We start from the raw sequence: 22,996 nt of genomic DNA, 5'->3' as shown, positions 1-22,996 counted from the left end.
TGGCTACACAGTCAAGTACAAATTATTCAAAGGTACAGTTCCTAAAACCTTTAATGAAATACATTTGTTTACACCTGACTCCCTGCTGAACATCTCATTCAGCCAAGAAATTAACAGAATTTCTTCCATTATCTCGTTCCCTACTTTCTCATCTAACTGCAGAATTTTCAGATTCTAATAGATGACAGGGACATCACTCTTTGGGAGGTGGGGGCAAGGATAGTTTTATATGCTTATTAGGAAGATGATTTCTCCATAGAGAAATCTGAAGTCTGTTCTTCTAAGAAACCTCGCATGGGCGGTCTTGAATATGGATTAAGGGTGATGAGATTGAGGACATTCTTGCCTTAAGCTATATCTTGGGGGGGATGCTATTTTACAGTATTAAAAAAGTTTTAAAAACTCAGTGAGTGGACAAAAAAAATAGTAATTTTCTAGAGATAGTGTTTTCCCTGAAAAACAACTTCATTAGTATTTGAAATTTCTCTGGAAACCGATAGCCTTGACTATAAATATTTCTCTTGTACTCAGCAGTGAGTACATAATGTATCATATGGATTTAGTTCCTTTTTTCCCTTCAGAGTATGATATTGAAACATTACGTGGCTAAAAGTATAAAGGAAAAAGCAGATGAAAAAATTTTAATATGAGAAAAAGGAAATTGAAAATAATTTAAAATGTTATTTCATCATAGTTTCCTATACCAAAAGTAAGAGCAGTTACTTTCTCCAATGTTAATAATAGTAATGTAAAAATAAACTCTCACTTTCAGATAATGCTCACATCTCATTTGTTGTAGTGCTCTGTCTATAGAATGTTTTGTTGCATAGCTGTTATAGTTTTGTTCTACCTCACTCCCAAACAGAGTTCTGGATTTTCCACCACTGTGCAAGACCAGAAGATTGCAAATATGTTTGAATTGTCTGTGCCTTTCCGCCAGCAACATTATTTGGCAGGACTTGTGTTAACAGAGCTGGCTGTCATTTTAGACCCTGATGCTGAAGGGTGAGTAGACCAGTTTTTTTTTGTTTTTTTTTTTTTTTAAAGATTTATTTTATTGATTAATTGATTGATTGATTGATTGCTATGTTGGGTCTTCGTTTCTGTGCTAGGGCTTTCTCTAGTTGCGGCAGGTGGGGGCCACTCTTCATCACGGTGCGCGGGCCTCTCACTATCGTGGCCTCTCTTGTTGCGGAGCACAGGCTCCAGACGCGCAAGCTCAGTAGTTGTGGCTCACGGGCTCAGTCGCTCCGCGGCATGTGGGATCTTCCCAGACCAGGGCTCGAACCCGTGTCCCCTGCATTAGCAGGCAGATTCTCAACCACTGCGCCACCAGGGAAGCCCCAGTAGACCAGTTTTTGCCGTGTAGAGTATCAATTTGATTTTGGAAAATGGGACAGAAGTATCCGCTTAACTTCCTAGGAATCAAAAGAATACTGTTTACCACTCTTCTTCTACTTCTGTGTTCACTAAGTTCCATGCTCATGTTATTTCTATATTTCATCAGTTTTAAGAAAGACATTTTTTGTCATCTCTGAATTTGATGTTTGTCTTGAAATCAACATTGTATCATGGTTTAGTTGGTGGCCTTTTTTTCCTTCTTAGTACATAAAATATTTGTGCATATTAGTAGATGGACTTATAGATTTGCTGATATACAGCAGGCACATTTCAGTTAAGTAGACTAACCTGTTTGATTCCTTGTGAAGAAAATTTTTGATTTGTCATCATACTCTGTAGCATGTACTTCAAAATTTGCTCTATAAACCAATGTACTTAGGTTTTAGAAACTTCCAAAATTGTGTATACTTTTAAAGAATTACTGGAAATTGATATAGTAAGAAGAGTATATTGTCTGATGATTTGAATTTATAGAAATAGCTTTTCTATAAATGTGTTGTGATCTAAGATCCCTATAGGGTATTTCTATCTTAACAGCTATTTTCAAAAATCTGAATGACTGTAACTCATTTGGGTAATAATTGCTTTTTTTTCCCATAATAGTATCATTAGGAGTTTGTAATGCAGTTTAACCTGAAGTAAGAGCTCCAGAGAACAAAAGGAGATACTTTTGAGCAGGTTTTTTAAGAATCCTATGATGTATTTGTTGAACAAATGAAAAAGGATGCTTTTAAAGTTCTTAGCGATAGGGACATAGTGAATGCTTAGTAAACTGTCAAAGGCTAAAGCTTCTGCAAATGAAAGGCATGAGTTTTTTTCATAACAGCAACTTCTCGCGTTAGGAATATAGTTTTAAGAAGCAGTTTTTCACACTGTGCTCTGCAGAGCTGTAAGGTTCTGAAAAGGTCCTTAATGTGCTTCCATGTAGGATGGGGTTGGGGTGTAGATATTGGAGTATGGAGAGGACAGACTAAGTGGGTGAAACCCTGGGTCTCCCACCCCTGCTTGCCACCACTCTTATATTTTGCCATTGATAAATGAATATAATGTCATTGGGGGGGGGGTAAGGATCCATTGTTTGAAAAAAATCACTCTGAAAACCACTTCTAAACATACTACCTTTCTTTAGTAACTGTTATATCTCAATCATTTGACTCTATATTTCCAGTATTTTTACTTGATACATCAGGATAAGTTTGGTTACCAGAAACAGAAAACCTTTCTTCATACTGGCTGGCTTTATGAAAGGAAGGATATTTATTTTTTCATAACTGGAAGAAAGATAAAGTTTTTAGCACACTATAATCAGCAGCTCAATGATGTTGTCAGGGTTCTGTTTCTTTATATCTCTTACTTCTACTAGAAACCCCTCAGCTTTATCCTGAGGCTAGTGTGCCTCTCATGACTGTAAGATAGTTGCTCTGGCAATTGAGCTTAGATTATTACTTGTTCATGTCCAGCAGAGGACAGCGGGAAAAAACCCTCTTTCAAGCATGCAATGCACATCTTTTCTTTGGGCTGATTTGGCTCACTCGCCTATCCGGTACTGTTACAGTCACCAGAGCAATGCCAGGTTCCTGGATGGATTAGATCACTTCTACTCAGATGTGGTGCTTAGACTGGTTTTGGTTCATGGGTGGTTTGTTACAAAGCAGAGGTAAGGACTTCATGCCTAAATTAAATCAGCTGTCACTAAAAAGTGTTTAGTTCATATGATATTTTTTTTTGTAGACCTTCTCAGTTAAGGCAGCAATTAGTTAATTAACATTTATCTCTTCTCGCACTGGTAATGAAACAGCTTTACTGACTGTCTGCTTTAAGTAGCAGGGCTAGTCTGATTGGATCTACTTCAGAAACTGGGGGAATGGAGTCAGCTTCCCCTGAGTCACAGGGGCAGGAACGTAAACCTGAAAATTTTCACATTCTGTTAGGAAGGGAGACAGGGGAAGGAGATGTTGTGTAGGTGTTCAGCAGTGTCTGATAAAAAATAGAGAATTCTAACAGTCAACTATTTTTGTGATGAGGTTTCTTTCTCACATGAAGGATCAGTTCTATTAAAATAGATACATTTCTGTGGAACAGTATAGGGCCTATGGAAGACTTCTTTACTTCTTTTTTATCTCTTCCAACTGGTCTTCAGAGTTGGTCCTTTGACACTTGGAAAGATTTTCTATCAAGTCTGAAAGCCGTGATAACTGTGTTCACTACTACTTTGTCTATTGAGTTAAAAAAGATAACTGGAAGAGCTTTAAATAGTAATATACAGGACTATAAGCTTTTACTGTTGCTTGCTTCCTCCTTTTCTCACTCTTTCCTGCACGCAGTCCATTAGCAGATGCCTTAATACTATCTCCAGAATACCCCAAGTTCAGCTACTTCTCTCCGTCTTTATTGCTGCTCCCCTAATCATGCTTCCATTCTTCCCTCCCTAAAATCCCTTTTCTACCCAGCAGCCTACATGGTGTTTTAGAAATGAAAATTAAATTACGTCACTTCCTGGCTTAAAACTCTTTAATGTGTTTAAAAGCACACTTAACTTTTAAAATAGTAAAAGTGTGTGCTTTTAAAATAGCATTTAAAATAAAATTCAGACTTAATAATGGACCTCAAAGCCCTATATATCTAGCTCTTGTCTACACTGCCACTCTCTTCCCTCCTCACATACTAAAATCTAGCCATCCTGGCCTTCTTTTTGTTTCTCTAATGGGCCCAACCCAGTCCCACCTTAGGGCTTTTGGACTAGGACTTTCCTCTGCCTGAAGCAAGGCTGAAATTGCCCTAAGATCTCCACATAGGAATTTCCTCCTTGTGATTCTTCAGGTCTCCACTCAAAGAGTATCTTCTCAATGAGACTGTCATTGGCCACCCAATCTGAATTACAGCTGTGTTGCCGTTGCCACAATTATTCTTAACCAGATAAGCCTGTTTTATTTTCTACAAGGCACTTACCTGAAATTTGCTTGTTTGTTCATTATCTGTCCCCTTCCCTTAGAATGTGAGCTCATGAGAGCAGGCACTTTCTTTCTTATTCACTGCTGTATTCCCACTGCATTAGAATTGTGTCTGGTACAGAGTGGACACTTGGTAAGTATATGTTAATTCAGTGAATGAATGATTGACTATGAGAGACTCACATCTCTAAGTTTTACATTCTTTTTATATTTACATAGATAAAATACAACATACATAGGTTAGATAGACCCTTAAGAGGATTGTTTTTCTTTTTATTCCTTCTGCTTGCTAAGTAATCACAAATAATTCCTTGAGTAGCAATAATATGTTCTAATATTGTTTTAAAAATTTATTTTATTTAATTTTGGCTGTGTTAGGCCTTTGTTGCTGCGTGCAGGCTTTCTCTAGTTTAGGTGAGCCGGGTCTACTCTTCATTGTGGTGCGTGGGCTTCTCATTGCGGTGGTTTCTCTTGTTGCAGAGCACGGGCTCTAGGCGCACAGGCTTCAGTAGTTGTGGCACTCAGGCTCAGTAGTTGTGGCACACGGGCTTAGTTGCTCCGCGGCATGTGGGATCTTCCTGGACCAGGGCTCAAACCTGTGTCCCCTGCATTGGCAGGCGGATTCTTAACCACTGCGCCACCAGGGAAGCCCCATATATTCTAATATTGACCAAAGATTTGCTCTCTAGAAATTTTCATTGCAGTTAGAAAGTTACAACGTTGAAACAGGATACTATGGTTAAATGCAAATTTTGTAGTACAGACCTAGTTTTGAAGAAGATTAGCACCTTTATTATAGCATTTGTAAAATTGAATTATTATTTTTGTGTCTGTGTTTCTCTCTTGCTAAAGCAAGCTCTTTAAGAACAGGGACAATGTCTTATCTCCAACATCTAGCATAGGATATGACAGGTCCTGCGTGCGTGCGTGTGTGTGTGTGTGTGTGTGTGTATGTGTATAATGGCTGAATGTGATTGAGTAATGTAGACACATGAAAAGCCTTCATGAAGACCAGTGGGTAGAGTTTAGATAGGTTGAAGTCTGGCGCTGGTAGCTGCTGAGAGATGTTAAATATATACCCAGGTTTGGGAATCATCACTGGTGATACAAGTTGAAAGGGAGAACATAAAAGGCAAATGATCAGAATCTGAGACTTGGGAAGAATGATGGAGAATATGAAGAATAATGGGAACTCTTTGGAGAAAATACTGAGAAGAAAACATAAAAGATGACAAAGTGTCAAGTAGAGAGCTAGAAAATGAAATCTGAGATATGTCCATTAGATGGAGTTCTTGACAGTATTTAAAACTATACTTTCTGAATAAAAACTGAAAGGAAGAAGAATCTCCAGCTAGATTTCATATACAGCTACGTAATATGGTAGATAAGCTCAAGAGCCCCGGAGGAAGAATACCTGGTTTCAAGTCCTAGCTTTTAAATCTGTTGTGTGATCTTAAAAGGGAAAAGCTAATATTTACCGAAAAAAGCAGTGTGCAAGGCACTGTGCTAATAAGCATGTTACATAAATTATGTAAATTAATTTTCACAGCCACCTTATGAGGTAGGTTATTACCTTCATACATAGATAGGGAAACAGAGGTTAAGTATCTTTGAAAAATCATTTAGCTATTAAATGATGAAAGGGGTACAGTACCATGTGGTAAGCATTCAAAAACTTTTAGTTTCAGAGAAAGAGAGTAGATATTAGGAAGTAAATGAAAAAAAACGCTTGATATATACTGCACATTCAGGAAGTTTATTACTAGAGAAATCATATAATAATTTATTACTAAGAGAAATACTATAAATAAGCCAGAGCAAACTAGTTTCAAGTGAACATGTATTTTCAAGATAGGAAAGAAGGGAAGAACTTAGTGAGGAGGGACATTGAAGCTATTGAAGAAAGAATTTTTTCTGAGATGAAAGGAAAGATGATTTGGTAGCTATAAAGATGGAGATGTGTTAAAAGACCTGGCCAGAGCAAATTCAGAACGGCTTTTCTTTCCTAAAAGAAAGTTGGAGGTAAGGTCTTCTATTGAGATTGATGGTGAGAGGCTTAAGGAGAGAGAATAAGATCTGAAACAGCTGCCAGGTACAGCATTAAGGGCAGTTGAAGTTGGATGAATTTTTCTTTAGAATGGTTTTCATAGTCAAAGCAGCTTCAGTCTAAGAAGAGAAGCCAAAAAAGTGTGAAGATGAGAGTGATCCTTGCTAGTGTATTAGCCAGTTGAAACTCGGGATTGGGAGTCTAGAAAGTTGTAAGGGCCCAAATGAGCAAGGAAGTTCAGTTTAAATAGAAATGTTGAAGGCAACCCTAGCCATGGACTACATAACCCATTAGGTAGAGGATTTTTCTCTTAGATAAAGCAAATAAAAGTTTATTTTGGTTAAGTGTGAAAAGATTTTATTTGATGAAATAAAATTTACAACTACTTAAAATTTACTTTTTTTGCTTTAAAATGTAACCGTAACTGGTTTTAAGTTATTTAATATTAAAATGCCCTAAGGAGTTAATGAAAAAATATTCAGATTTACTCTTAAGTGAATTTGTATAGCATTTCCTTTTCCCTCAGTTCTTATTTTGTACAGCGAGATATTCATTAATTTTATTTATTTTTTGGACATTGATTAATTTTAAAATGAGAAGTGTTTTATAGGAATACATGCGAATATGTGGCAAAGTTAAGAAGCTGAATAAAGTGGTTCAGTACCATGACTTACTGTTTGCTCTAAAGATATTAACTAATCTCTGTGACCTTACTGCAGCTGCTTCTTCATCTTCTTTTTAAATAGACTGTTTGGATTGCATAAGAAAGTCATCAATATGGTACACAATTTACTATCCAGTCACGACTCAGACCCACGGTACTCTGACCCCCAGATAAAGGCTCGGGTGGCTATGTTGTATCTACCTCTGATTGGCATTATCATGGAAACTGTTCCTCAGCTGTATGATTTTACAGGTACTTAGTATATTTAAGACAAACTAAAGGCAAATGTCAGTGTTTAAAAGTATTAGAAAATATCTCAAAGGTGATCTTATTTTAGGAAAAGAAATATAAGGAAAATTACACTGACATAGGTACACTGTAAATACTTAACATATTTCTGAAAAACTTTTGACTATGTGAGAAAATTCGCTGCAAGGTTTCTGTAAGCATTTCTTATGACAGATTTTTAAATAATGATTTTATAGGATTTCTATACCTACCTATTAGGAAATAGGAGTTTTTTTTTGTGAGTGTATACTTATAGTTCATCTGAAAAAAACAATATGAGAAAACTTGCCAGATGTCCACCACCCTCAGTCTCAATGTTATTCATATACATAAAATTGAAATTAATATTCACCTGAATGACAACAATGATGTTTATTGCTAATACTGGGTTAATAAGTTGAAGTTTTGTTAGTTTTTAAAAACTGGAACCCACAAAGTTTTATTCCTCTTGCTTTCCATTTTTAGAATTTACTTAAATTCCTTCATTTGCCTTAGAGAAAACACTGTAGGTTGCATTTGAACTAGCAATTAACCTGTTAAAGTACTTCCAGTTCATTTAAAAAAATTTTACTGGTATCTAATATGTATTATCAGTAGGTGCTGGTGATACGAATATAGCAACTCCTTCCCTTTGAGAGACTAATAGTAGAGTAATTTTCCCAGTATTTTGATCACGAAAGCGGGTTTCCTTATCTGAAGGCAGAAATTTATATTATTATGACTATATATTATATCTTCTTTTACTAGCAAGTTAAAGTTCTCTACAAAACTATAAATATTACTATAGGAATGAGTTAATGTTTAAAATATTTAAATTATTTTTTTAAAAGAAGTCAATATAATGATAAGCAGTATATGTTAATAGGTTTTTCTTTAAAGAGTAAAGGAGAATAAGAAAGGGGATTCCTTGCTCAATAGCTGTTAATTAAGCTAAACAGAAGTTTTCTTTATTTATTTTTGGGTGATTTTTTTCCAGAAACTCACAATCAACGAGGAAGACCCATCTGTATAGCCACCGATGATTATGAGAGTGAGAGCGGAAGCATGATAAGCCAGACAGTTGCCATGGCAATTGCAGGAACATCAGTTCCTCAACTAACAAGGCCCGGCAGTTTCCTCCTTACATCAACGGTAAAAACAGCCCTCCTACAGAAGTTTTATCTGGAAAGACAGATATTTCCAAGGATATACCCTTTAATAACTGAGATTATTGTACTAGCTGATACAGAAGTACTCTGAGTTTTATTTATTTTGTGGAAACATTAAGGTTTTGAGAATATTGCCTATCTTGTACTAAGTTGTTTTTAAAATTATTAATTACCTCAAGCTTTATGGTATAAAGGTCTATATTCTGTCATTTAGAATTTTGAAAGTTGCCTTACTTACAGCCTATTTTCTTCATTTTTAAAATCCATTTTGTTCTTTGTCAGCCCTAAGAAATAGTCTCATTTATTTAGCAGTTGAGAATATTTATTTTTAATCTGTGAAGATTTATAATTTTTCATATTTAAATAAATTGATATTCATTCAACCCTGTAATTTTCCCCTCTTAAAGAGGGAAGAACAGGGAGGCAGAGAGTAAACAAACTGTTAATAGAACAAGATCAACTTCTAAAAGTTTTAGATGACTTCTTTCAGAAAACTGCAATTGTATTTATGGAAGCTAGCTTACTAGACAACTTTTTAAAAAGTTTTATTGAGATAATTTACATATCAAAAGATTCACCCATTTTAAACGTACAATTTCATGGTTTTTAGTATCTTTACAGAGTTATGCAGCCATCACCACAATCTAATTTTAGAACATTTCCATCACCCCAAAAAGAACCCTGAAGCCTATTAGCAGTCACCCTCTATTTCCACACAGCCCCAACCCTAGGCAGCAACTAACCTACTTTCTGTCTGTATAGATTTGCCTGTTCTGGACATTTCATATAAATGGAATTATACACTGTCATCTTTTATGTCTGGCTTCTTTCACTAAGCATAATGTTTTTGAGGTTCATTCATGTTGTGACATGTATCAGTACTTTTTTTTTTTATGCCAAATAGTATTCCTAAATATTGACAGACCAGATTTTTATCCATTTATGAGTTGATGAACAGTTGAATCATTTCCACTTTTTGGCTGTTAAGAATAATGCTGCTATGAACATTTGTGTACATGTCTTTGTGTCCACATATGTTTTCATTCCTTTTGGGTAGATACCTAGGAATGGATTTGCTGGGTCATATTGTATCTCTATCTTTAACATTTTGAGAAACTTCTAAACTTTTCCAAAGTGGCTGCTCCATTTTAAATTCTCACCAGCAATGAATAAAGGTTCCTATTTCTCTAAATCCCCATCAACACTGTTATCTCTTTTTTATTATATATACTTCATACCTTAGTGTGTATGAAGTGGTGTCTCATTGTCGTTTTGATTTGCATTTCCCTAAAGTCTACTGATACTGAGAGTATCTTTTCATTTGCTTATTGGCACATCTTTTTGTATATCTTATTTAGAGAAAAAGCCCATTCAAATCCTTTAATGTTTTAAAATTGTGTTATTCATCTTCTTGTTATTGAGTTGCAAGAGTGTTTTATATATTCTGGATAGAAATTCCTTATCAGATATGTGATTTGCAGATATTTTCTCCTGTGGATTATCTTCTCCCTTTTTTTTTCCTTAAATATTTATTTATTTATTTTTTTGTCGGGTCTTAGTTGCAGCATACGGGATCTTTCATTGCGGCACATGGGCTTCCAGAGCGTGTGGGCTCTGTAGTTGTGGTGCATGGGTTCCAGAGCACGTGGGGTCTGTAGTTGTGGCGCATGGGCTTAGTTGCCCCGCAGCATGTGGGATCTTAGTTCCCCGACCAGGGATCAGACCCGTGTCCCCCTGCATTGGAAGGCAGATTCTTAACCACTGGACCACCAGGGAAGTCCCTCTTTTCACTTTCTTGATGGTGCCATTTGAAGCGCAAAAGTTTTTAATTTTGATGAATTCCAGTTTTTCAGTGTTTTCTTTTACTTGCTTTTGCTATTGTAGATACAAAATAATATATAAAGTACATGTATAGTTAAAATATAATAATAGAAGAAACAACAGTGTACCTACCACTCAGCTTCAGAAATAGAACATTGCAATTTCCATGGAAGTTCCCAGTTTGCCATCAATTCAATCCCTTTCTCCCCTCAAAATGACCACTATTCGCAGTTTTGTTGACCTTGTTATTCATTTTTTAAAACCTTGCTTATCTGAAATATACCACAGATGAAAAAGTACATGAAACATAAATGTAAATGTTTACAAAAGATTTTAAAATGAATATCTTTGTAACCACAATTCAGGTCAAAATATAGAACATTGACCGCCTTCCAGAAATCCTTAGCCTGCTGTTTCCCACCACACCTATCCACCAAGCCACCCACTATCCTAACTAATGAAGTAATTGCATAATTTTGTTAATAGTTTCACCATCTAAGTTTACATCACTAAATACTATAGTTTAGTTTTACATTATGTCTTTAATATTCCTCCATGTTGTAAAAAATAGCTGTAATTCACTGATTTTTCATTTTGGCATGATATTCCATTGTCCGACTATAGATCAATTTATTTACCCATTCTATTGATAGATGCATAAATGGTTTCTGATCTTTGGTTACAAATAACAGTCTTATAGATTCTTCTATATGTTTCCTGTCTGCATGTACACACTTTTATTTAGGGTATTTCTTAGGAGTGGAATTTGCTGGGTCATATATGTGTACCCTCTTCTATACTAGATATGCCATGGTGTTTTCCAAAAGGTTTGTCTTAATTTATATTTGCACCTGCCGTATGAGAGTTTCCGTTCCTTCATATGTTCGTTCATCTGCACTTAGAATATTCAAACATTTAAATTTTTGTCAATTTGGTAATATATCATTATATCTCATTTTAGCATTCATTTTCCTGATGTCTCATGAGGGTGTGCACGTTTTCATATAAGTGGCTATTTGGATTTTTTCTTTTGAAGTATCTAGAGTTTTTTTGCCCATTTTCCATTGGATCGTCTGCCTTTGCTTGTAATTTATAGTAGTTTATATGTCTGGATCAAACCCATTGTCAATTATAAGTGGTTCAAAGATTTCTTTCTTTTTTTGTGGCTTGCTTTTTCATACACTTAATTGTGAATTTGGTGATAAGTGTCTTATTTTAAAGTAAGATTGTATTGAAGCTATGGATCAGTTTTTGGGAAAATTAATATTTTTACACGCTTGAATCCCCAAATCCTTGAATATGTTAGATCTCCCCACTATTTAGGCTTTCTTTAATGTCTCTACACATACATAAACTTTTATAGCTTTCACCAGAGGCCCAGAACATCTTTTGTAGGTGTATTGTTGGTCATTGATATTTAAAAAATATTTTAGTAATATTATAAAATTATATAATATGATAATGTATAATACACATAAATTTTATATATATAACATTATATTTTTATAGTCTCATAAATGTCATCTTTTTCAAAAATTGTTTTCTAATTGTTGATTGCTATTTGTTTTTTGGCCGTGCCACGCGGCTTATGGGATCTCAGTTCCCTGACCAGGGATTGAACCTGGGCCACCTGGGCAGTGAAAGTGCCAAATCCTAACTATTAGACTACCAGGGAACTCCCTAATTGTTGATTGCTTTTATGTGGGCATAGAATTGATTTTGAACAATAATGTTTATTTCCAGCAGAATTGCTAAACTAATAACAGAGGTATAGATTTTTTTTTCTACATACACAATCATATCATCTGGCAGTTTCATTTCTTCCTTCCTGTTTTTTTTTCCATAACTTACTTACTGGCTAGAACCTTGAGTACAGTGTTAAATAGAAGTAGTAATAGTTGGCATCATTAAAGGGGAAACTTGCAACATTTCATTCTTAAACATAGGTGCTAAAGGTTTTGGTTTTGGGGTTTGGTTTTTTTTTAAGATACCCTCTGTTATATTATGGAAGTCCCCTTCTGTTCCTAGTTTGCTAAGAGTTTTATTTTTGTAATTATGAATAGTTGTTGAATTTTATCATGCTTTTTTGCACCACTGAGACTGTCATTTTATTTTGCTTTGTAATCTTTTACTGTGACCCCTTTCAGTTGATTTTCTAGTGTTAAACCTACCTTGAATTCCTGAATTAAACCCAACTTTTTCATGATTGTATATTAATAGATTTGGTTCGCTGTATTTTGTTTAAGATTGTGTATCCGTGTTAGTAAGATTTTTTTCTTTCTCATAATGTTCTATTCAGATTTTGGAATCAAGGGTAGTTTAGCCAATTAAAATGAGCTGGGGAATTTCCCTTTTTATTCTCTTCCCTGAGAGTACTTGTTTAAAATTGAAATTATTTCTTCCTGGAATATTTGGAGAACTTGTGAGTGAAGCCATCTATACCTGCAGTTTTCTTTTTTGAAAGTTTTAAAATTACCTGTATAATTTCTTTAATGATTGTAAGACTGTTCAAGTTTTCTATTTCTTTTTACACTGGTTTTTATAAATTTTATTCTAGCAGAAATTTATTCAGATTTCTTGGCACACAGAGTTGTTTCAAATATCTTCTATGATCTTTTTAATGTCTATAACATCTATGGTAGAAGTAAACATTTTTATTTCTGTGACTGGCTTTTTATATCTTTTGTCTTAAATCAGTCTCAACAGAAATGTGTATATTTCTTTAGTTTGTGTAAAGAACCAATTTGGGGTCAATGTTGATCCTCACTTTTGAATGTTTATCTTTATTATTTACTGTCTTCTACTTTCTTTTGGTTTTATATTGATGTTCTCTTTTCTTCTTGAGATGGATGCTTACTTAACTCACTAATTTTCATCCTTTCTTCTCTGATACATATTTTAATCAAAAACATTTTCCTTTAATTATTGTTTTAGTTACATACCACAGCGTGTAGGTAACATTTTAATTAGTCATCAAAATATATCTAAAGTTCATTATGATTTCTTTTTAGACTTTTGGGCTATTAAATTGTTTTTGTTTGAGAATTTCCAGTCATACGAAAATTTCTAGTAATCCTTTTGCTTCTGATTTTGGCCTAATTGAATGATCAGAGAACTTACTCTACATAATTTGTTATATTTATGGGAGTTGGTTTTATGGTCTAGTACTTGGTCAGTTTTTGCAAATATCTCACATATTCGAAAAGAATGCATATTCTTCATTTGTTAGTTATATGTTCTATATTTATCCATTACATGCATTACATCAAATTTGTTAATCCTATTGTTTAAATCTTTCTCTTTACTGAATTCTGTTCACTTTTTCTAATATCCCACTACAACTGTGGTGGTGTAATTTGTTGTAGTCATTCTGTCAGATTTTGTTTTATTTCCTTTGAGGCCTTATTATGAAATATCTAATTTAAAATTGTTATATTTTTGATGGATTGTACCTTTTGTCAACATGAACTGTAATGCTTATTTTTTATTTGCCTTAAAGTCAATTTTGTATAATACTGGTATAGCTATGCTAGGTTTCTTTTGCTTAGCGTGTATGTGTGTATATGTGTGTGTGTATGGCATGAGTTTTTCCATCCTTTTACTTTCATTGTTTTTTCTCATATTTTAAATGTGTCTTTTATAAACAGCATATGGTTAGAGTTTGTCTTATATTTGTAAAATCTGGTCTATTCATCTTTGTCTTTCACTAGAGTTTTAAAACCCATTTACATTTAGTATAATTAAATTAATGTACTTAACATTTTAATTTTACTTCATGTTTTCCCACCCCCATTATGTATTTCTTTTTGTCTCATTTATTATCTTCTTTTGGATCATTTTTTTCTCATTCTATTTTTTCCTTATTCCACTTTTTCCTCTCTACTAGGTTGGAAGTCATACATTCTGTTTCTATTCTTTTTGTGATTGTATTACAAATAAGAATATGCTTTCTTAAATTTCAATCTAATATTAATCATTACCTTTACTTTCACATTGGTTAATAGAAGGATCTTAAAACAGGTTGACTTCATTTACCTTTCTCTCTACTTAAATGCTATCTTTAGTTTTATGTATCATTAAACCCCACAAGACATCATCATTATTATTTTGTTATGGCTATATAGAATCAGTTATCATTTAGATTTGCCCATGTGTTCACCACTTCATTTGCTCTTGATTCTTTCTCAAATTTGTGACTTCTATGAGATGTTTTTCTACTTTGTGAAATACATCCTTTAGAATTTTCTATTCTGTGGTGATGAACTCTCTGTGTTTCTTTGAAAAATGTCTTTATTTGACCTTCATTAGGATTTCTTTTTTAAGAAATAGCATCTGAGTTTCCTCTGTTTTCTTTCAGCCTGCTGAGGACATTGTTCCCATTGTCTTCTCATTTCCGTTGCTACTTTTTGAGAAGCCAGCTGTGGTGAACTGTTACTTCTTTGAAAATAACTTGTCTTTTTTTCTGTTGTTTCTTTGATAGTCTCCTTAAAATTGGCTTTCTGTGGTTTCAGTTGTTGAGTCTAATTTTGTTGAGTCTAATTTTGAATTTCTTTATGTTTATTCTGCTTGGTAGCTCTTTTGGACTTCTTAAATTTATGATTCAGCATCTTTCTTCAGTTCTATGAAATTCTCAGCTGTTATGTGTCCAAATATGTCCTCTTCTCCATTCTGTCTCTCCTCTTTCATATTCCAGTTAAACTTATGTTAGTCCTTTTTACTGTATCGTCTTTGTCTCTACTCTTCTGTGTATTCCATCTTTTTGTTAGCCTGTGCTTCATGCTGGAATGTTTCTTTTGATCTATCTTTCAGTCTACTAATTCTCTCCTTAACTATACCTGATACTACATTACACCAACCCACTGAGTTCTTAATTTGGTTATTGGGTAAATTTTTTTCAGTTTTCTAAATTGTGTTGTTTCTGCTATTTCTTTTCAATAAAACATTTCTCTTTATATTTTCAAGTTTCCAGTCAAGATTTTTTTTTTTTTTTTTTTTTTAATTTTTATTTATTTATTTATTTTTTATTTATTTATTTATGGCTGTGTTGGGTCTTCGTTTCTGTGCGAGGGCTTTCTCTAGTTGTGGCAAGTGGGGACCACTCTTCATCGTGGTGCGCAGGCCTCTCACTATCGCGGCCTCTCTTGTTGCGGAGCACAGGCTCCAGACGCGCAGGCTCAGTAATTGTGGCTCACGGGCCTAGTTGCTCTGCGGCATGTGGGATCTTCCCAGACCAGGGCTCGAACCCGTGTCCCCTGCATTGGCAGGCAGATTCTCAACCACTGCGCCACCAGGGAAGCCCTCCAGTCAAGATTTTTAATCTTATTTTTTGGGCAAGGGTGCATAGAAAGTGTGGTTATTTTATAGTCTCTGATAATTTCAATACCTCAAGTCTTAATGTACCTTTTTCTGTTATCTGTTTTGTCAGTTCTCACTCATGATGTGTTGCTTCTTTGTGTGCCTAGTTCGTGACTGTGTACTGGACTTTGTATTTGCAGTATTACTTGTATGTATAATAAGAGTCCTGGGGTTGTGGTTTCTTCCTTCACAGAAGATTCATTGATGGGTAATACCAAACCAGAATTATCTTTTTATTTTTAATGTTTTGAGAGAATGGAGAAAACAGCCCCTCAATTTTTTGTAGGGCTTAATTCTCTCATAGAAACTTGATTGAGAAAGACTGTTCTGGATACAAGTCTCAGGTTGGTGTTTTTTTTGTTTTTTTGTTTTTTTTTTACATTTTAGCGTAGTGATTTTTTTTTAAATATCTTTATTGGAGTATAATTGCTTTACAATGGTGTGTTAGTTTGTGCTTTATAACAAAGTGAATCAGCTATACATATACATATATCCCCATATCTCCTCCCTCTTGCGTCTCCCTCCCACCCTCCCTATCCCACCCCTCTAGGTGGTCACAAAGCACCGAGCTGATCCCCCTGTGCTATGTGGCTGCTTCCCACTAGCTATCTATTTTACATTTGGTAGTGTATATATGTTGGTTTTTTATGCAACAAATTTCTACTAATTTATGGTGTGCTTTTTCTGTTTATCTATTTATTTATTAATTGAATGAACAAGCACACATTCTCAATTTCAGTGTAAGCAAATATGATCATCTTTTTGTGGTTTATGGTTTATGCTTTTTATGTATTATTTAAGAAATTCTGTCTTACTCCCAAGATTATAAATATGTTCTTTTATATTTCCTTTTAACACTTAAGTTCTTTCTTTGTCTGGAATTTATTTTTTGTACAATAGTGCAAGGTAGGAGTCTACTTTTTTTTCCCCTAGGGAAGTCAGTTATCTCACAGCATTTATTTAATAATTCATCCTTCCACCACTGATTCATAGTGTCAGCTCTGTTGTATGTCACAATTTCATATATGCATAGGATTTTTTTGTGTGCTTCCTATTATTTCATTAGACTATTTGTCTATCCATATGCCGATATCAAGCTGTCTTAATTATTCTAACTATTTAGTAAATGTTGCTATCTGGTAGAGCAAATTTGTCCCCCGTCCTACCTAGTTCTTCCTCAAGAGTGCCTTGGCTATTTTTGGCCCTTTGCTTTTCCCCATTAAATTTAAAATTAGTTTGTCAACTTCCAGGAAAAACCTGGCTGGTATTTTGATTGGAATTGCATTGATCCTATAGAACAATATGGGGGAAACCTGACATCTTTGCATTACTGAGTCTTTTTCATGTTTGTCCAACTTTCTTCAGAGTGTGTCACTGTGTTATTGGCAGTTTATGTGGGGGTATAGGAAACGTTAGTGTGTACCTGTTTGTCGAATTCGGTATAATTTTAAAATTTTGTTTTAAAAAATCAGTCATTGAGAATTTAGTCAATATATTTATGCATACCTGAAAGTTCTGCTGTAGAAAGTGCTTACTTTTAAAATAAAGAAGCATTTTCCTTATGAGAGAGACTGTGGATTTGGGGGTGAGAGTCAAAGCTATTTGTGTCCAGGTCAGGTGCAGTATAGCATAGTGGTTAAGTGAGTTTATGTACGTGAATTTATTTACATGTGCATGCATCCATTAAAGGCAGTAAACATAGTGGATACGAGCTTGGTTTCTGGAGCCACACGTTCTGCATTTGAATCCCAGTTCCACCATTTATTGCAAAATACTTTCACAAAATATTGATACTTAACTACTTGTCTCAGTTTTCTTGTCTGTAGAATGGCGTTAGTAATAATATTTCTCTCTTTAGATGGTTTCAGGGGAAACCATCATGCATGACAGAGGGGAGATTAGGGTAGTAGTTGAGGTCATGGCTTTCCTTTGTAATTCCTCTCAACATCCTATCCACTGCTTTCTTGTTATAATTTAGTATATTTATTAACCAAATGTTAGAATGTAGTATAATGGTGAATAGTATAAGCTTAGGCATCTGGTTAACCTGGACTAAAATTGTGGCTTTACTTTTTCTTAGAATGTGATTTAGGGCAAATTACTTAATCTCTAGCCTTTAGTTTCCTTACCTGTAAACTAGAAATAACAATAGTTAATACCATCTCATAAAACTGTTGAGAGAGTTAAATAAGAAAAAGCAATTAGCATAGTGTCTAGCACATTTCAAATTTTGTTATGTTTTGCCATCATCATTATTTGCCATCATCATTATTATTATTGTCATCCTGCATTCTTGTCTGTAAAATTGAGATGATACAACCTGCTTAGTAATGTTGTTGGAGGGCTAAATGAAATAATATATGCAAAGAGCTCAGTATGATGACTGGAAGAGAGTAAATATTCAATAAATGGTACTGTAAACAAATTCTTAGTTTTAGTTTTTATTTGTATTTCACATACTGTATACTAATACAAATCGAAGGTTGGGAATATTACCTTAAATTTATATGCTCTAAGTAAAAATACTTTTCACTTATATGTGGTCTAAGACTTTTTCCTTTTGTCTGTGGCCCTTGATAGGAAATAGTGATTCTCTAAACCTGATAAACATTTTGTTATCACATAATACTCTTAAAATAGTCTTATATAGAGTCAATTTTTTTTCCTTTATTCATATCGTGTCTGATAGTCTTTGGTAGATATCTTAGTTTTTAATAATAGGACCTTTTAGTTTTTCCCTTTATGTTTTCTGTTAACGTTTATAGTCTGCTGGAAGCCCTGTCATAGATTAAAACAATCTTCTATTGCTAGGAAAGGTTCATTAAATGTCAGGACCTTAAGTTTAAGGTTCTATATGAGTTACACAAGTATTGTCTAAATCAAATGGTTCTTTTGAAATATTTGATTTTAAAGTAATTATTGTTGTATTGCTTTTAGAAGAAAACAACTAACAACTGAAAAAAAGAAATGGTCTTTGATCATTTTGTGTCTTATTCTACTGCTTTTTATTTTCAGAGTGGCAGGCAACACACTACCTTTTCAGCAGAATCAAGTCGGAGTCTTTTGATCTGTCTGCTTTGGGTTCTCAAGAATGCAGATGAGACAGTTTTACAAAAGTGGTTTACAGATCTCTCAGTCCTGCAGCTAAACCGGCTATTAGATCTGCTTTATCTCTGTGTATCTTGCTTTGAGTACAAAGTAAGTGATCATTGTGCCATTGCAAAGATGAACAAGAGGCGAAACATAATGTGGAAAAGAAGAAGAAAATTTCTTCAATGTGTCTTCTTTTCTAATGTTTAAATTTTAGGGAAAGAAAGTGTTTGAAAGAATGAATAGTTTGACCTTTAAGAAATCAAAGGACATGAGAGCAAAGCTTGAGGAAGCTATTCTTGGAAGCATAGGTGCAAGGCAAGAAATGGTGCGCCGAAGCCGAGGACAGCTTGGTATGTACATGATATCTTCTCCTTCTGGTGAGAATTTTTTTCAGTTTCCCTGAACACTATCACAGTGATCATTTTTGCAAGTCTTCAGTGACAATTCTACACTTTTAAAATAGTGTTTTAAATGTAACTGTGAATTAACTTGAATAGCCATTTCTTTGCACGTTAGAATTCCTATTTAAGTAGGGTGAGCATACTTACAATTTGCTCTGGATAATCTCAGTTTGTTCCTCTTGCCCTTGTGTAATTATTAATAGCATCCCTCATTTTTTTTTTTTTTTATTGAGATGATCATATGGTTTTTACTCTTCAATTTGTTAATATGGTGTATCACATTGATTGATTTGCGTATATTGAAGAATCCTTGCATCCCTGGGATAAATCCCACTTGATCGTGGTGTATGATCCTTTTAACGTGTTGTTGGATTCTCTTTGCTAGTATTTTGTTGAGGATTTTTGCATCTATATTCATCAGTGATATTGGTCTGTAATTTTCTTTTTTTGTAGTGTCTTTGTCTGGTTTTGGTATCAGGGTGATGGTGGCCTCATAGAATGAGTTTGGGAGTGTTCCTTCCTCTGCAATTTTTTGGAAGAGTTTGTGAAGGATGGGTGTTAGCTCTTCTCTAAATGTTTGATAGAATTCACCTGTGAAGCCATCTGGTCCTGGACTTTTGTTTGTTGGAAGATTTTTAATCACAGTTTCAATTTCATTACTTGTGATTGGTCTGTTCATATTTTCTGTTTCTTCCTGGTTCAGTCTTGGAAGGTTATACCTTTCTAAGAATTTGTCCATTTCTTCCAGGTTGTCCATTTTATTGGCATAAAGTTGCTTGTAGTAGTCTCTTAGGATGCTTTGTATTTCTGCGGTGTCTGTTGTAACTTCTCCTTTTTCATTTCTGATTTTATTGATTTGAGTCCTCTCCCTCTTTTTCTTGATGAGTCTGGCTAATGGCTTATCAATTTTGTTTATCTTCTCAAAGAACCAACTTTTAGTTTTATTGATCTTTGCTATTGTTTTCTTTGTTTCTATTTCATTTATTTCTGCTCTGATCTTTATGATTTCTTTCCTTCTGCTAACTTTGGGTTTTGTTTGTTCTTCTTTCTCTAGTTTCTTTAGGTGTAAGGTTAGATTGTTTACTTGAGATTTTTCTTGTTTCTTTAGGTAGGCTTGTATAGCTATAAACTTCCCTCTTAGAACTGCTTTTGCTGCATCCCATAGGTTTTGGGTCGTCGTGTTTTCATTGTCATTTGTCTCTAGGTATTTTTTTATTTCCTCTTTGATTTCTTCAGTGATCTCTTGGTTATAGTAACGTATTGTTTAGCCTCCATGTGTTTGTCTTTTTTACGTTTTTTTCCCTGTAATTCATTTCTAATCTCATCGCGTTGTGGTCAGAAAAGATGCTTGATATGATTTCAATTTTCTTAAATTTACTGAGGCTTGATTTGTGACCCAAGATGTGATCTATCCTGGAGAATGTTCCGTGCGCACTTGAGAAGAACGTGTAATCTGCTGTTTTTGGATGGAATGTCCTATATATATCAATTAAATCTATCTGGTCTATTGTGACATTTAAAGCTTCTGTTTCCTTATTTATTTTCATTTTGGATGATCTGTCCATTGGTGTAAGTGAGGTGTTAAAGTCCCCCACTATTACTGTGTTACTACCGATTTCCTCTTTTATAGCTGTTAGCAGTTGCCTTATGTATTGAGGTGCTCCTATGTTGGGTGCATATATATTTATAATTGTTATATCTTCTTCTTGGATTGATCCCTGGATCATTATGTAGTGTCCTTCCTTGTCTCTTGTAACATTCTTTATTTTAAAGTCTATTTTATCTGATATGAGTATAGCTACTCCAGCTTTCTTTTGATTTCCATTTGCATGGAACATCTTTTTCCATCCCCTCACTTTCAGTCTGTATGTGTCCCTAGGTCTAAAGTGGGTCTCTTGTAGACAGCATATATATGGGTCTTGTTTTTGTATCCATTCAGCCAGTCTATGTCTTTTGGTTGGGGCATTTAATCCAATCACGTTTAAGGTAATTATCGATATGTATGTTCCTATGACCATTTTCTTAATTGTTTTGGGTTTGTTTTTGTAGGTCCTTTTCTTCTCTTGTGTTTCCCACTTAGAGAAGTTCCTTTAGCATTTGTTGTAGAGCTGGTTTGGTGGTGCTGAATTCTCTTAGCTTTTGCTTGTCTGTAAAGCTTTTGATTTCTCCATCAAATCTAAATGAGATCCTTGCCGGGTAGAGTAATCTTGGTTGTAGGTTCTTCCCTTTCATCACTTTAAGTATATCATGCCACTCCCGTCTGGCTTGCAGAGTTTCTGCTGAGAAATCAGCTGTTAACCTTATGGGAGTTCCCTTGTATGTTATTTGTCGTTTTTCCCTTGCTGCTTTCAATAATTTTTCTTTGTCTTTAATTTTTGCCACTTTGATTACTATGTGTCTTGGCGTGTTTCTCCTTGGGTTTATCCTGTATGGGACTCTCTGCACTTCCTGGACTTGGGTGGCTATTTCCTTTCCCATGTTAGGGAAGTTTTCGACTATAATCTCTTCAAATATTTTCTCTGGTCCTTTCTCTCTCTCTTCTCCTTCTGGGACCCCTATAATGCGAATGTTGTTGCGTTTAATGTTGTCCCAGAGGTCTCTTAGGCTGTCTTCATTTCTTTTCATTCTTTTTTCTTTAGTCTGTTCCGCAGCAGTGAATTCCACCATTCTGTCTTCCAGGTCACTTATCCGTTCTTCTGCCTCAGTTATTCTGCTATTGATTCCTTCTAGTGTAGTTTTCATTTCAGTTATTGTATTGGTCATCTCTGTTTGTTTATTCTTTAATTCTTCTAGGTCTTTGTTAATCATTTCTTGCATCTTCTCAATCTTTGCCTCCATTCTTATTCCAAGGTCCTGGATCATCTTCACTATCATTATTCTGAATTCTTTTTCTGGAAGGTTGCCTATCTCCACTTCATTTAGTTGTTTTTCTGGGGTTTTTTCTTGTTCCTTCATCTGATACATAGCCCTCTGCCTTTTCATCTTGTCTATCTTTCTGTAACTGTGGTTTTTGGTCCACAGGCTGCAGGATTGTAGTTTTTCTTGCTTCTGCTCAGCATCTCTTATTTTTAAAAATAGATTTTTTAAGAGCAGTTTTAGGTTCATAGCAAAATTGAGCTGAAGATACAGATATTTCCCATATATCCTCTGTCCCCACACATGCATGGCCTCCCTCGTTATCAACCTCCCCTACCAGAGTGGTACACTTGTTACAACTGATGAACCTACACTGACGCTCATTATCATACAGAGTCTATAGTTTACATTATGGTTCTCTTGGTCATCCATTCTATGTAGCATCACTTTTTACTCTTAAAAGTTTCCTAGTTTTGTAATGATTTAATATACCCTGTATATAAGGCAAAGATATTGCCCATTAAACTCAAATATCAGCAAGAGAAGACAATTCAGTAGCATTTGAAGCCTGTTTCTAATCCCTGGTCTGCTACCCAGTAACCATATAACCTTGGCCAAGTCACTTAATCTCCCCACTTTCCCTTTCCTCTTCCACTTGTGATTGTTTTGAGATTTTAAAAGGTAGTGTAACTAATTGATCTTATCATCTTTGTAGTGACCATGTGTGTGTAAACATTTCGCAAATTCTAAAGTAATATTGTTGCTGAGAGCTCCTTAAGGTCAGGGACATGGCTTAGTCATCTGTGTACATGACATTTGCTAACAGCTCGATATATATTTGTTGACTTAAAATGTGAATGTACACTTACATGAATATTTTTTAATTATTGTTTTTGATAGGACATTTAACTTAATGATTGTTTATTTAAGTAAACTTAAATATCTTTTATATGCTATGTGTGTTTGGAATT

At 34.6% G+C, this 22,996-nt stretch overlaps 1 protein-coding gene across 2 annotated transcripts in view; it reads left to right on the top strand.

Moving 5' to 3' along the window:
- The window catches only part of DOCK7 (dedicator of cytokinesis 7), a 187,591-nt gene that overhangs the window by 126,942 nt on the left and 37,653 nt on the right, over window positions 1-22,996 (top strand). For both annotated transcript variants that reach the window (XM_068540018.1, XM_068540017.1), the window contains 5 exons: window positions 866-1,005; window positions 7,146-7,315; window positions 8,328-8,482; window positions 18,691-18,873; window positions 18,983-19,118. In XM_068540018.1, the coding sequence (XP_068396119.1) occupies window positions 866-1,005; window positions 7,146-7,315; window positions 8,328-8,482; window positions 18,691-18,873; window positions 18,983-19,118 (784 nt within the window). The remainder of the gene's footprint in view (window positions 1-865; window positions 1,006-7,145; window positions 7,316-8,327; window positions 8,483-18,690; window positions 18,874-18,982; window positions 19,119-22,996) is intronic.

Source organism: Eschrichtius robustus, chromosome 3 (genome assembly GCF_028021215.1).
Source record: "Eschrichtius robustus isolate mEscRob2 chromosome 3, mEscRob2.pri, whole genome shotgun sequence".
NCBI lineage: Eukaryota > Metazoa > Chordata > Mammalia > Artiodactyla > Eschrichtiidae > Eschrichtius > Eschrichtius robustus.
Note: the sequence above shows the minus strand (reverse complement) of the source record. Positions and strands in the feature narration are given on the sequence as shown.